Below are 13003 nucleotides of genomic sequence, written 5' to 3' on the forward strand. Positions count from 1 at the left end.
GTTGGGCGCCGGAAGTAATTTCCTCCTACTTCCTGTCAACCGAAGTATCCAAATGCAATGTTCTAACACCTGTACGTTTGTGTGTTCTTGTGGCAGTATTATGGATTTTGACTTTCACACCAATTGAATTTCATTTTATATTCTGAAAGCTATTCTGTTAAATCACGGGAAGAATGTCTAATGATTTTCAAACACGAATAGCCTCTGTTATAGAATTACTGGCAAAAGCGGCCTTAGAAGAAATGAGGAAAGTTGTCGACCTGGACTCTGTTGTCTTAGGGTTTGAAATATCACAGGATCAAAATGATGATTCAGTACCGAAGAAACTGCTGTTTATGGTGAGTTCTGAATTCAATATACTATTCTGTGATTTCGGACGTGGTATTTTTTGTCTTCGCAATCATGTAAATGAGCTCGCGTGCTAGTTAGTTCTGAGTGAGTAGAGTGAATTTTAATTTATCTACTTTTGCATAGCATCTGACTGGTTTCAAATGTGGCTGAAAATATTACAAAATAAAAATGAATTAGAGATTTTATGTGACTTGTAACTAGATTATGACTTGATTTGTGACGTTGCTACGTAGGTATACATTTGCATGTGGCTAACCGAACCGACTGTTTTATCTGAGTTAATAGTCAGAAAGCTAACATGCATTCCTTTGTGGCATGTGAACGTATGGAAGCATGCCGTTTTAATACAATCCCCATTTCAAACTGAAGTATTTTAGTTAATTGTAAATATTAAACTGATTCAGCTTAATATATGGTGGAACCCATGCCAGGTAATGTTGTTATAAGCAATGATCTTCCCTGGTATTTATCTTATTAATGTTTTTCTTACAGTCTCTTACACTATTGTTGACATATAAGAGACTGAATTTCTAGAAATTTAGATATTTGCTGCTTCATGTTTTTTAAATGAACCAAAGACTCTGCAAACAAACCAGATGGTGAGATCTACATTCTCTAAATTCAAAATTGAAGCCGAAACCTTTTGCTTTGATGCAGTCTATGAATATTTATGAAGGGGTGTGACAAAGGACAATACATGGCACTGAATGTTGGGTGTGTTTCTTCATAAATATTAATCAGCTGTAATTGAAGGTTCTACAGCCTAACCAGATGGTCAGTTCCATATTCTTACCTTTGAAAGCTTTGTGGCTTCTGTTGAAGCTGCTAACGTTCCATTTTTATGTGTCTAATATGCTAAATAATTATGCTAAAAAACCAGTGAATGACAGTACTGTTGCAGTGTATTTCCATTGTACATGTCGTTTGACATGTTTCTTCATGGGTATTTTAAAAAGAGGTAGTTTCATGTCCCTAAACTAGTGTTACCATCCTCAAGCCAGTTTCACAAGCTACATTCATGGTAGCATGGAACTATATCAATGTGACTTTAGGTGTAGAACAGAGCTCCAAGTCAATTGTAATGTTTACTCTAGTTGCACTACTTGGATATAAGCTAAGTAGTTCTTTGCATTATGCTTTGACATCACTCCTACACTTGGTATGGAGTGGACCAGGCATGTGATGTAGGCTACTTCAGGCCGTTCACCACTGTCGTGCACCATCACTTGCATGATATAGCCTACTTGATAATAAAAAAGCAATTGGGCATCTTGGGTATATTTTACAATGAACAGGTGTTTTACCTTGAGGTAAAATAATTTTTAGATAGATTTAGGCTATACTTAATCAATCAATAGATTATTAGCATACAGAAATAATATAGAAACAGCTCATTAGCCCTGTATACATAATGAGCACCTTCAAGAGCACCTATTTGACCATTTGTTGAACAAACATGGGGCTTGGCTACCCACCTCACAGTTGTACTCGGGGTGTCCTGTTTATTGGGAAAGGTGCAGTGGCCTACTGTGGGGGCAGTAATCCAAGACCCTGCCCTGGGTAGGCGTAGGCTCAGTTGGTTAGGGGTCCACATTTCATCTCTCTATTGGGACCCCACCACTGGTGCCTGGGGACTGCATGCCAAAGCCGCCTATGAGACGGTCTTCCTCTGACTCAACTCACTGCAAGCTTGGCTGTGGGCTGCGGTATGAAAAGAAGTGATGGCTGTTTATTTGCCTTTTTGTTTCCAGACACAGATTTCTACCATTATGGATGCCCTGGCTAAGGATGCAGTGAACAAAATCTGTAAACTTGCCATTGAAGAACTGGCGGTTTTACGTTTGGAAGTGTCTCGGAGTCGGAATGAGATCGGAGCTCTCAAGAGAGAATTGGAGCTGATGGCGAAGGAGCTGAGGATTGTGCAGGGAGGTGCAGCAGGAGAAAGACCCTTAAAAACCCACTCTGTTGGAGTGCAGGTTGCCTGGGAATTAAGAGCAACAGAAACAGGTAAGGTGATGTGCTGTGTTTGTGCTTGTTTAGTTTCATTTTGTGTCCCGGTTTTCCTTTCCTTTTCTCCCAGTTTGAAATGCTGGGTTGTAGCTGTATGTCCCCCTATTCAGTGGAATCTATTCTGGGAATTTCTTTACCTTGCTTTTAGCATCTCTGTTCAACTGCAATGGAGTTATGTCGACTGTACACACTTGTACGTATGTTAATATTTTAAGTCTGGGAAAGAAGTAGTTTGTTGGAACTCATGACGTCATTGTTGTTTCAGAGGAGTCATCTTCTCACAGGGTTGGGCTGTGGGGGGACTCGGGGCTCACGGACACTGAAGAGGACGTTAATCCGTTGCAGTGTGTGGTCATGATGGTAGAGGTATGTTTACCTAACAGGTTTTCAACCTGAATTCTACTCCGACATTATTGATAATGGAGCACATTGATTATGGGGACTGATTCAGAGAATGTGTTGCAGAACCTGGGGTTTGTTGCATAAACGTAGCCTGAAGTCTTCAACTCTGACTCTGACAGTAAGTCAGGCTTTTTTTTTTCAATTTCAGCAGTTGCGTAAAGTTGTCTTAAACTTGGCCATGTTTAGTACGATTATTTTGTGAATTCATTTTGAAACAAAGGCTGAAGGGAATCCAGCCTATTACCATGTAATCAAAGGGTCAAATCTCAGTTATACCTGCAATATGTAGATTTAAATTTGGATCGTCTTCATTCCTAAGCAAATGATTAACTTGTGTTAGAGTAGTCTGAAAAGCATATTAAGATTATGCTTAATGAATTTGACACATCTTAAATACTTTTTTGCATTGGCATGGCTTTACAGGTAAGTCAACTAGTGTCCATGTTTATAAAAAATAGTTTAACATATCCAGAAAATGTTAGTTGTTCCTGTTTTCTTTAACAGATTCCACCCCCTTGCGCTTTGACAAGCTCACGAAACTTTGAAAAACTTTTTCTCACATTTTTTTTAGTTTTCTAACAAAAAAGCAATGCTGCTGGTGGGTGCACTGCTCGCACTCTATATGGTTGTAGTTGGGCCTGTTGATGTAATACAAAAGCTTTACCTTATTATTGCTGAATTAACCCTCTTATTTGTTGTGAGTGTTGTTCCATATTAGAAGATTCAGAACTGGGTTCCAATCATAATAATAATCACCTCACAACTTTGTGACAGTCTGAGGATTTGCAAGAGGATGGACTTGAATCGATTGTCATCAAGGAGGAAATACTGGAAGAGGACCTGGATAACGGCGATGTACAGGAGGGCATGAGGATCAGCGGAGAGGGTGAGATTCTTGACCGTAAGGTGATCGTGCTCTATATGAACTTATTCTCTTATGACTAAGCGTTCTTTACTCTGATGCCGTTCGCAGGACCTGTGAAGTTTGGCGCTTACGCTGGGGAAAACCCCCCCATTGTGCATGGGGTCCCAGCGGAGGAAACCGGCACGCATGCGGAAGACCAGGAAGGGCAGGATGTTGCCGTTGAGTCAAGCGCAGACGTTCCTGTCAAAGACGAGTGCCCTGCGAGCAGAAAGCATTTCAGGAAGACCAAGAACCTGAAGGCCGGCGGGGCAGCTGGCGAAGGCGAGAGAAGGCCGGGCCATTCAAACGAGGGGAAGCACAGCAGACAGAAATGCGCTCCTAGAGCGAAACGAGTCCTCAACTCGGCAGAGAAGCCGTTTGGCTGCGGACACTGCGGGAAGAGGTTTGCGGTGAAGCGCAGGCTGGAGATGCACGAGCGAGTTCACACTGGGGAGAAACCGCACAAGGTCGCTCAGAAGGAGGAGAAGGTGTTCAGCTGCACAGAGTGCGGAAAGACCTTCAGTCAGAAGTATAGCCTTAAAACACACCAGATTGTCCATGCGGCGGAGAAACCGTTCAATTGCACACGCTGCGGAAAGGGCTTCACTGTAAAACGCAGCCTGTTGGTGCACCAGCGTATTCACACCGGCGAGAAACCGTATAGCTGTGTTACGTGCGGAAAGAGTTTCCGTCAAGCTAGTTACCTTACAGTGCACCGCAGGGTTCACACAGGAGAAAAGCCGTACCCTTGCAACAAATGCGAGAAGAGCTTCAGCAGTGCAAACAGTCTTAAAACACACCAGGTAGTTCATACAGGAGAAAAAGCCTTCAGCTGCGATATATGTGGGAGGAGCTTCAGCGTTGCAGTTAACCTTAATCGGCATCTACGAGTGCACACGGGAGAGAAACCGTTTAGCTGTGACATATGTGGGAGGTGTTTCACTCAAGCTAATAGTCTGAAAGACCATAAGCAAATTCACACTGGACAGAGAAGGTTTAGAAAGGAGAAACCATTCAGTTGTGCTACATGTGGGAGAAGGTTCACTCATCAGGTCACACTACAGAAACACGAGGAAACTCACACTGGGGAGCAAAACACACAGAATCCTTGCACTTGTGAATTTTGTGGAAAGACCTTCAGGTATGCACATTACCTTAAAATACATGAGCGAGTTCACACAGGAGAGAAACCATACAGCTGTGTGAAGTGTGGCAGGTGTTTTAGCCAGGTAAGTGCACTTCTATCACACCAAAAAATTCACACAGGAGAGAAACCATTCACCTGTGACATATGTGGGAAAAATTTCAGTTTTCAAAACAGTCTTAAGTCACATCAAAGAACTCACACGGGAGAGAAGCCTTTTAACTGTGCCACATGTGGGAAGACTTTCAGTTTTGTGGGTAATCTTAAGAGACATCAGCGTGTTCACACTGGAGAGAAACCATTTAGCTGTCATATTTGTGGGAAAAGTTTCAGCCAAGCTAATAATGTGAAAGCTCACCAGCAAATCCACACAGGAGAGAAACCATTTATGTGTGATAAATGTGGGAAGAGTTTTGCATATGTAAGAAATCTTAGGGAACACAAATGTGTTTACACCTGAAGGGAACAATTTTCCTGTGCCATATGGGAGGAGGTTCTCTGTTCCTCATCTTTTAAAACCACAAGTTCCTCAAAACCAAGCAAACTTGATCTGTTCTTATTAACAGGGCTTTATGTCAAACATACAAATAAAATGCAACTCCTAAGTATGTCAACTAGAAGTAGTCATTAGCAATAAATACTGCATTTGTCAAAAACAGATGCTACACTGTGTGAGATATAAAGTAGTTGAAATTTTTACTTTTGATGCGAATTGCCGTATATTTGCCAATCAGATGAAATTTAAAAGTGGTTTCACTGGCCCACTTAACCAGAGGGGGCGCTGTTGAACAATGAGATCCTCTGTCCCCTGCCGACTGAAACACTCAATCTCTAGGTAATGTTATGCCCAAGTATGCAGCACTTTGGGATTCCCAGCGACACTTCAGTCTTGACAGTGAGGATTTTGAGACTTGAGCAAACTGTTCTGTAAAAGTCTGGACAGAATTTTTTAACTGAAGTGTACAATGTGGTTGAACTGTTGGACTGCATGATTTTTGGGGCCGGTTCTTAAACCCCGTAAGTTCCACAACTGAGCATCTTCCTGGTCATGCAATGTTTTCCATAGCAAGGAACAACTTATGACTTAATTCTATGAAGATCTGTTACGTGTCTCAGCATCAGTATTTGCACCAGACAGCCTTATCGTGTTGACAAGAGAAGGAAGTGATAGACTTTGAAGTATAGAGATGTTTGGTTTATCCATGGTGTTTTAAAATTTTTTGTAGAATTAAATTCAGTAGTTTTTACTTTGGTAGAGCCCTTTAATTACTTTGTAAATTTTGGATATGAATCAAATAACTCCAGGGACAGCAATAATGCGGGTTAACGTGACTTAGGATATTTTTATGGTGCCGAGCTCAGTAAGTGTATTGGCATCCTGTTGATGTTTTACTATAATATTTCTATAAAACCTCCTTAGGTTTTGAAGAATTCATACGACTTCCTAGGTTCATAGTAGATCCATTTATGAATAATGTGCAATAAACTGGGCACATGGGCCCAAAATGTAATGCATACACACTATACAACATGGCCAAACGTCTCATAGTTTGTGTTAAGAAACCAGGCTACCAGTAGTCATTGAATTATACTAATTTGGCAATGTTACTTGCATCACATAACACCTGAAACCGTGGTGGAATGATGTGGGACTTGCACTCATTTGTGTTTTGAGGCTGTTGTTTTTTAAAAATGGCTGCCACAAACCAATTCTTGCTCTTATGAACTGATTCATTTATATGAAAGATTGGATTGGTACATTATTTTATTGCTGCCTATCAGGGTTGTTAAAATTATGTTTCCACCTGAAGAAACATTGCCACTGTAAAGTATTAAAACTTTGTTACTGTTACCATATGAACATGTTCGATAACCATTGTTCTATCCTGATTAAATTTAATGTAGATGTGCTCATTTTGAATTGTCCTCTTCAGTCTGTTAATGTACCCTATTTTTTTATATTGTTCTCAAGTGTATGTACTGATTATGTAGAATATATTTCTTTTGAAATCAATGCATTGAGTGGCAAGCCTGTTATTTCAAGCATGTGAGAGAGAGAGAGAGAGAGAGAGATTTGCATATCAGTACTTTACATCGAAGAGAGTTTTTTCAAGTATATATTTAGTTTCTTATGGAATATATGTTTTGTACGAGTTGGTGTTGCTATTCCTTGATCTTTTTTGTTTTTATTTTTATAAAGCATATTAATTTTGTAAGATACACAGCCAGATTCATGCAGACACAGTAACAAAGACGAGAAGGAATGTATTAAACTGACAAAACAAAAATGTTTAAGAATGCGACACGCGTTGTCTTTTTCGTTTGCTGCAATAGGCTTTTACTTTGAAATACATATTGAAGAAGTACGGCCGGAAGTACAGCCTGGAAAACATTCAGGTCGCATGTCACTGTTAGTGGCATCTTTGTTGTTAGTAACTAACCGCTAAAGCGTTTTCTACATTCAAACTATGTTAAGCCTTTAAAAAAAATTCTGAAATAAGTGCCAAGTTTATGTCACTGAGAATGTCGAATACCTTTCAAAGACAAATAGTCTCCATAATGGAAGTAATGGCCACAGCAGTCCTCACAGAAATTAGTAAAGGTGTCGAGAGCTCAGCCACTTTCTGTATTGAACTGTCTGGCTCTCAAGAGAATAAAGCGTCTAAAGTTATATTTCCGGTGGTGGAAAGCGAAACGAGGATGGTGAGTTAAGCGAGCCAGTGATTATGGAAAATGAAGAGGCTCGGCGGTGTTCAGATGCGGTATAGCTGACGCTGCTTGCTGCAGGACCAGATCTGCAGTGTTGTTTGCTAGATAACCGACTGGGTAGCGAGTGACTGAATGCCTCAGTTATAGCCAATGTTTACCAGGTGTAACGATACTTGTTATAGACGGCTCAATTTTTAAATCGGTGTTGTGCATAGGCATACTGCTCATTTAAAATATAGACCGCTTGCTCTTAAATAGGGAAATCTCAATTATCTAATTTACTGATTGTCCCCAAGATCTGAAAATCTTACAGAGGCAGAATAAATGTGACAAATGGCAGAGTGCTGGCATTTATTGATGGTAAAGATCAGTCTGAATTTTGAAATGAATTTTGGAAAATCTAACCATTATGTTCCTTGTTTTCATCCTATGTATTAAACTTGTTTTGTTGGATTTTCCACTGTAAATGAACATGCTGTTCGAACACACGAAGCGTTTCTATCTGCTTTGTTCAGTAACTTAAGTGAGAAAATATCTTTTTTTCACTTGAGAAATTGCAATCAAATGTAATTTAAAAAATATTCAGTAAGCCAGTGGTATTAGAAGACTCTTACGGATCATTCCTCCATTGTTTTGATATGAAGATGTTGAGTTATCAGCCTTTGGTGGGGATTTGCTCATTAAACTGTTGTATCACTGTCTTTTTAGACACAACTTGCCTCTGTCATAGAGATACTGGCTCAAGAGGCGGTGAATAAAATCTGTAAACTTGCCATTGAAGAATTGGCAGTTTTACGGTTGGAAGTGTCTCGGAGTCGGAATGAGATCGGAACTCTCAAGAGGAAATTGGAGCTGATGGAGAAGGGGCTGAGGACTGTGGTGGGGGGTGCAGCAGGAGAGAGACCCTTAAAAACTCACTCTGTTGGAGTGCAGGGTGCCTGTGAATTAAGAGCAACAGAAACCGGTAAGATACCTCGCTGTGTTTGTGGGATTATTTTTCATATTTCATTTCATATTTCATTTTTAATTCATATTTCATAGTGTGCTTTTTAACTTCAGTATTTGTGAATACTCCTAATTACAGGGAATTCATCCATTTAAAACACTGGCATTAATTTGTAGCTGGGTACACACATGTATGTATATGTGCACACACTTCTGTCGATGCAGTGAGATTTTCTGTTTTTTCCCTTTAACTTTAGACGAGCCACATTCTGCCGTCATCAGTTTGTGGGGTGATGCAGTCCCCACAGTTGTGGAACAGGAAGTTGCTACATTGCAGTGTGTCGGCATGATAGCAGAGGTCTGTTCAACTGACTGTTGCTTTTACTTTGATTTGTTACCAGGGCAGATGGCGGCGAGTTGAACATGCAGCCTTTTTTATCTGCTTTTTGCTGCCTTTGATGTGACCATCCACAGTTTCCTAAGGGTTTATTGTCTGTAGTTATATGTTGTTCAATGAAAATGTCTTGCTGTTTTTTTTTTTTTTTTTCATTGTTTAATGTTGGTAAGAGTTGTACTGAAGCAATGGAGGGCACAATCAAGAATATTGTGCACTCTGCATAGTATTACAGGCCCTGAAAGATTCTGAGGGGGAATTTAAAAAAAAACATTTCTCACACTTGCATTCTCAGGTCATTTTTTGAGATACAGATTTTTTTCAGCATGTGTTTTTTTTCTAACTCTGTGAATGTCTTAAATAAATAAGAATTTGATTAAATTGAGAATAATGCTCTTCTTTATTTCAGCATTCAGATGTGGAGGACGGGATTGAATCCGTAATTATCAAGGAGGAAGGGCCTGAAGAGTATTTGCAGAGCAGTCCTGTGGAGCAGAGTCTGGACGTCAGTAAAGACGGTAAAATCTGAATTACTCGATTTATGAGCATATCGGCGGAGACCAACAGAATACGTTTTTTTTTGTTAATTATTTATTTATTTACACAATACAAATGTCTCAGATAACAAAAACATGTTGCAGTAAGAACATTTATTTAAAAAATTTTAAATATAATTTATTTCTGTTGAATATTTCTTGCAGTGTAGGTTTCAGCATAGAAGAATATATGGTTCTTGAGGTTAAGACCTGCGACTCATGTCCTCTACAGGGGATAAAAATTAATTCCCTGGTCTAATAAGGATATATAAGCCTGTCGTCGACATCTGGAGAGATGCATATACAGCTTGGGTTCAAAAATGAACTGTAAAGAGCTTCTAGAAATTTTAAGGTATCCCGCATTGATAAATACCAACGTTAGGTGATACTTCTGTGGCAAGACTGTTGCTCCAGAAACAGTTTTCCATGGATTTGTTCATTCTGGTTATCTGATCTTAAATCTTGTTGTTTCTTGCAGGACCTATAGTTGTTGCCAGTGTTGATGCAGGGACACCTGCTGTTGCACATCAGAACTGTGTGGAGGAAGTCAGCTTGCCTACTGAAGGTACTGAAGGACAGCCCATGCCAGCAGGGCCAGATAAGAATGGGAATCTACTCAGCGGTAAGAATTCTAAGACAGAATAACACACTCCTGAGTACATCCGGGAGCATACTGCTGGGGAAGGAACATTTTGGTCCCGTAAATATAACACGCAGCTTCACATTAAAAATGAGGCTCAGCTTTGCTGACATTTTCCTTTCGACAACAACAGCAACACACCAATGTGGCAACGCTCGATTTAAATTCCACCGGAGCTGGATCTGCGTTTACATGTACGTGCTTTGTTTACTTTTTATGTTCCATTCTGAAAAATGATGTCACACTGTTTACGCAATAGCCTTGTGTAGTGGCGATGCTAAATTACTCAGTAGTTTATTGGGTAGCTTCACTTGCACATAGCATTATCTTCTGGCTAACTGGATAGTGGCCCGACAATCTGCTACTACACACCAGCTGGTCTAGCTTCAGGTTTCCTACGGATTTGATTGGATGTAACTTTACAGAAGCCTTTTGTCGTGGCACACGTGTATGTTCCTGTAATAGTTGAGTGGAACTAACTGCAATACAGACATGTGTAACTTTATCTTAGCCACACCAGCGTCCTTTGGATATCAGGATATCAAAACAACAGGCTGAGAACGCCTGATTGGCCGTGGTGCACTTCAGTATAGTTGGGATATTATGTTGCTTTGACTTGACATGCTGGGTTACTAGATAGCTTTGTAACTTGCTCCTGTTGTTTTTGTTGTTGCTCCTGCTGCTGCTGCAGGGATGGATGAAATAACAGAGCAGCTTATCTTGTGGAGAGGTGCTAATGAGAGCCTCTTCACAGGAAAGAGAAATGCTGCAGTGAAGGGGTTTGAGTAAGTTGGTACTTTGTCCAATGCAGCCACCGTCTGTACCATGGAAAGTGATAAGCTAGTGCATGCACTACTGTACAGTACATGCCCATCTACATAATATAATGATGAGAACAGGCCATTTAGCCCGACAATTTTGCCGATCAAATTGCACCTAGTGCTCTGATTATCTACAGACTAGGTAGTATCTAACACTGTATAAAGCGTAGTCTGCCTCTGCTATGTGACCTGGCAGGCTATTCCACACATTGACTACTCTCTGTGTGCTAATGTCCATTTATGTCCCCTTGTTCTACTAACAGAACTCAACCTGAAGAATCTTGTGTAGTTCACTTTGTCGATCCCCTTTGTGAATTTAAAAGCCTCAATCAAATCACCCCTAAGTCTCCTTTTACTAAACTTGAAGAGATTAAGTATCTTAAGTTTTTTCCTCATTGCTTTTATCTTTTATACCAAGCATCAATTTGATGCTCTTCTTTGAGCCTTTTCCAGAGGCTCTATATCCTTCTTTTAGTACAGTCCCTAGAACTGCACACAATACTCCAAGTGTTGTCTAACTACAATGTATTTCATTTACTCTAGTAGTTCACAGCATCTTCACTGGTTAGCTTGATGTTGATTTTTGCCAATTTGTGAATATGTCTTTACAGGATGTTTATCAGACAGATGGGGTTGGAGGGGAAGGTGACAGTGGCATTCATGAAGAAAAAGTGGGAGAACCTTAAACAGAAATACAAGGTATGTATTTGTAGTATCTCTACCTGTCTTTCTATCTGTCTGTTTGTCTGGATTGCCATATATGTATCAGTCAAGGTTGTTATCCCAATGGCTTGTCATGAAACTGCCCTAGGAATGTTCCACGGAGCATACAGCACAACAATCCTTCTCAAGTGTTCTACAGTGGATGTAACATATTACATGATAATGGATGGATACGTCTTTGTTCACCCCATGAGAGAGGGGGAATTGTTAAGCTTTCATTGAATACTATAACAGTAAGGGTTAAATTGTCCCTCAAGGACATAAAATAATACTACAAACACTACTATGTACAGCACACTAACGGTGGCCTTTCTGTTTCAGGAGTTAAAGAACCCACCCAATGGGAGGAGCACAGAGGGAGTAGAGATGACTGCTGCCACCTGGAAGTGGTACGCGGCCATGGACAAGGTGCTGGGGTCCAGTCACAGCATCACCCTGGTGGCTGTTGGTTCCTCATCCACTCCAGGTGGCACGGTCGTCTCCTCCTTTCCCTCTGAGGAGAGAGCTGCTGCCTCCTGCTTCAGCTCCACCGCCACCTCCAGCTCCGCGGCTCCTGAGGCACCACCCACCAGCCCAGCCGCCAAGAGGACCAAAAAGGAGCCTGAATGGCTCCTGGCCATCAAGGAGCTGGAGAGGAGGGAGGAGGCCAGGGACACCAGGGAGGCGGAGTGGGAGAGGGTCATAATGGAGAGAGAAGAGAGGAGGGAACGAGAGATGATGGACAGAGAGGAGAGGAGGGAGCGGGAGATGATGGAGAGAGAGGAGAGGAGGGACCGGGAGATGAGGGAGAGAGAGGAGCGCCTCATTAGGGAAAATAGGGAGCGCGAGGACAGGCGGGTGAGGGAGGCGGCTGCCCGAGAGGCACGCTTTCTGAGTGTGATGGATTTTTTACTCAAGAAGTGAGTTTTTATTTCTTCAGTCAGTTTCACTCTATGTACATAATTTCACACATTTTATATTTATTTATTTTTTTATTCACTTTTCCCAGCTGCAAGCTGAGAGCCATTTTCTGTTGACCTTTCCTGTTGTTTTAATAAATCACTTCTCAAAAAAGTTACAATGTGCTATATTTATTTTTTAATCAGTGTTTGTTTGGTAGAGAACTCTTTCTGGCTCACAAAAATGATACAACAGTACAAAGTAGTTTTTTCATACAACTGGTGTCAATGCGTTTTATCAGTGGCAAATGTCTTTTTGTTTGGAATTACTGGCTATCAAAATAATCTCAAGAACATTAGGTCATTGCAGACTATTTATGTATTTGTATGAAGACCTACATGGTTTATGGCTTTATCCATGAAATAGACATTTAGAAAACATCTTGGCCAAGAGCTACAGTACTCATGTCACTTACATATTTATTCACATAATGACCAATAGGTCTTGTATTTATTCCTTTTGCTGAGCTACTTGGAAACAGGCTG

General features: G+C 40.7%; 1 protein-coding gene across 5 annotated transcripts; it reads left to right on the forward strand.

Annotated features, from left to right (window-relative positions):
- Nucleotides 1-19: 19 nt before the first annotated feature.
- Nucleotides 20-12636, forward strand: LOC118209430 (gastrula zinc finger protein XlCGF26.1-like). 5 transcript variants are annotated; one of them, XM_035384719.1, is made up of 8 exons: nt 20-338; nt 2103-2358; nt 8723-8823; nt 9269-9377; nt 9874-10017; nt 10727-10820; nt 11468-11555; nt 11901-12636. In XM_035384719.1, the coding sequence occupies exons 1-8, from the start codon at nt 174-176 to the stop codon at nt 12480-12482; spliced, it is 1539 nt and encodes a 512-aa protein (XP_035240610.1). In that variant the 5' UTR covers nt 20-173; the 3' UTR covers nt 12483-12636. The 5 variants fall into 5 exon arrangements, with proteins under 5 accessions (XP_035240610.1, XP_035240607.1, XP_035240609.1 ...); XM_035384717.1 differs by lacking the exons at nt 20-338; nt 2103-2358 and adding exons at nt 5418-7514; nt 8229-8484; XM_035384720.1 differs by lacking the exons at nt 20-338; nt 2103-2358 and adding exons at nt 7524-7880; nt 8229-8484.
- The last annotated feature ends 367 nt before the right edge of the window (nt 12637-13003 follow it).

Source organism: Anguilla anguilla, chromosome 12 (assembly GCF_013347855.1).
Source record: "Anguilla anguilla isolate fAngAng1 chromosome 12, fAngAng1.pri, whole genome shotgun sequence".
Lineage (NCBI taxonomy): Eukaryota > Metazoa > Chordata > Actinopteri > Anguilliformes > Anguillidae > Anguilla > Anguilla anguilla.

Bases quoted from the DNA above. Each gene is read 5' to 3' on its own strand.
- LOC118209430 (XM_035384716.1), top strand. From the start codon at position 174: ATGTCTAATGATTTTCAAACACGAATAGCCTCTGTTATAGAATTACTG. The intron at 339-2,102 runs GTGAGTTCTGAA...TTTTGTTTCCAG, and splicing joins CGAAGAAACTGCTGTTTATG to ACACAGATTTCTACCATTAT. The intron at 2,728-3,537 runs GTATGTTTACCT...ACTTTGTGACAG, and splicing joins GTGTGGTCATGATGGTAGAG to TCTGAGGATTTGCAAGAGGA.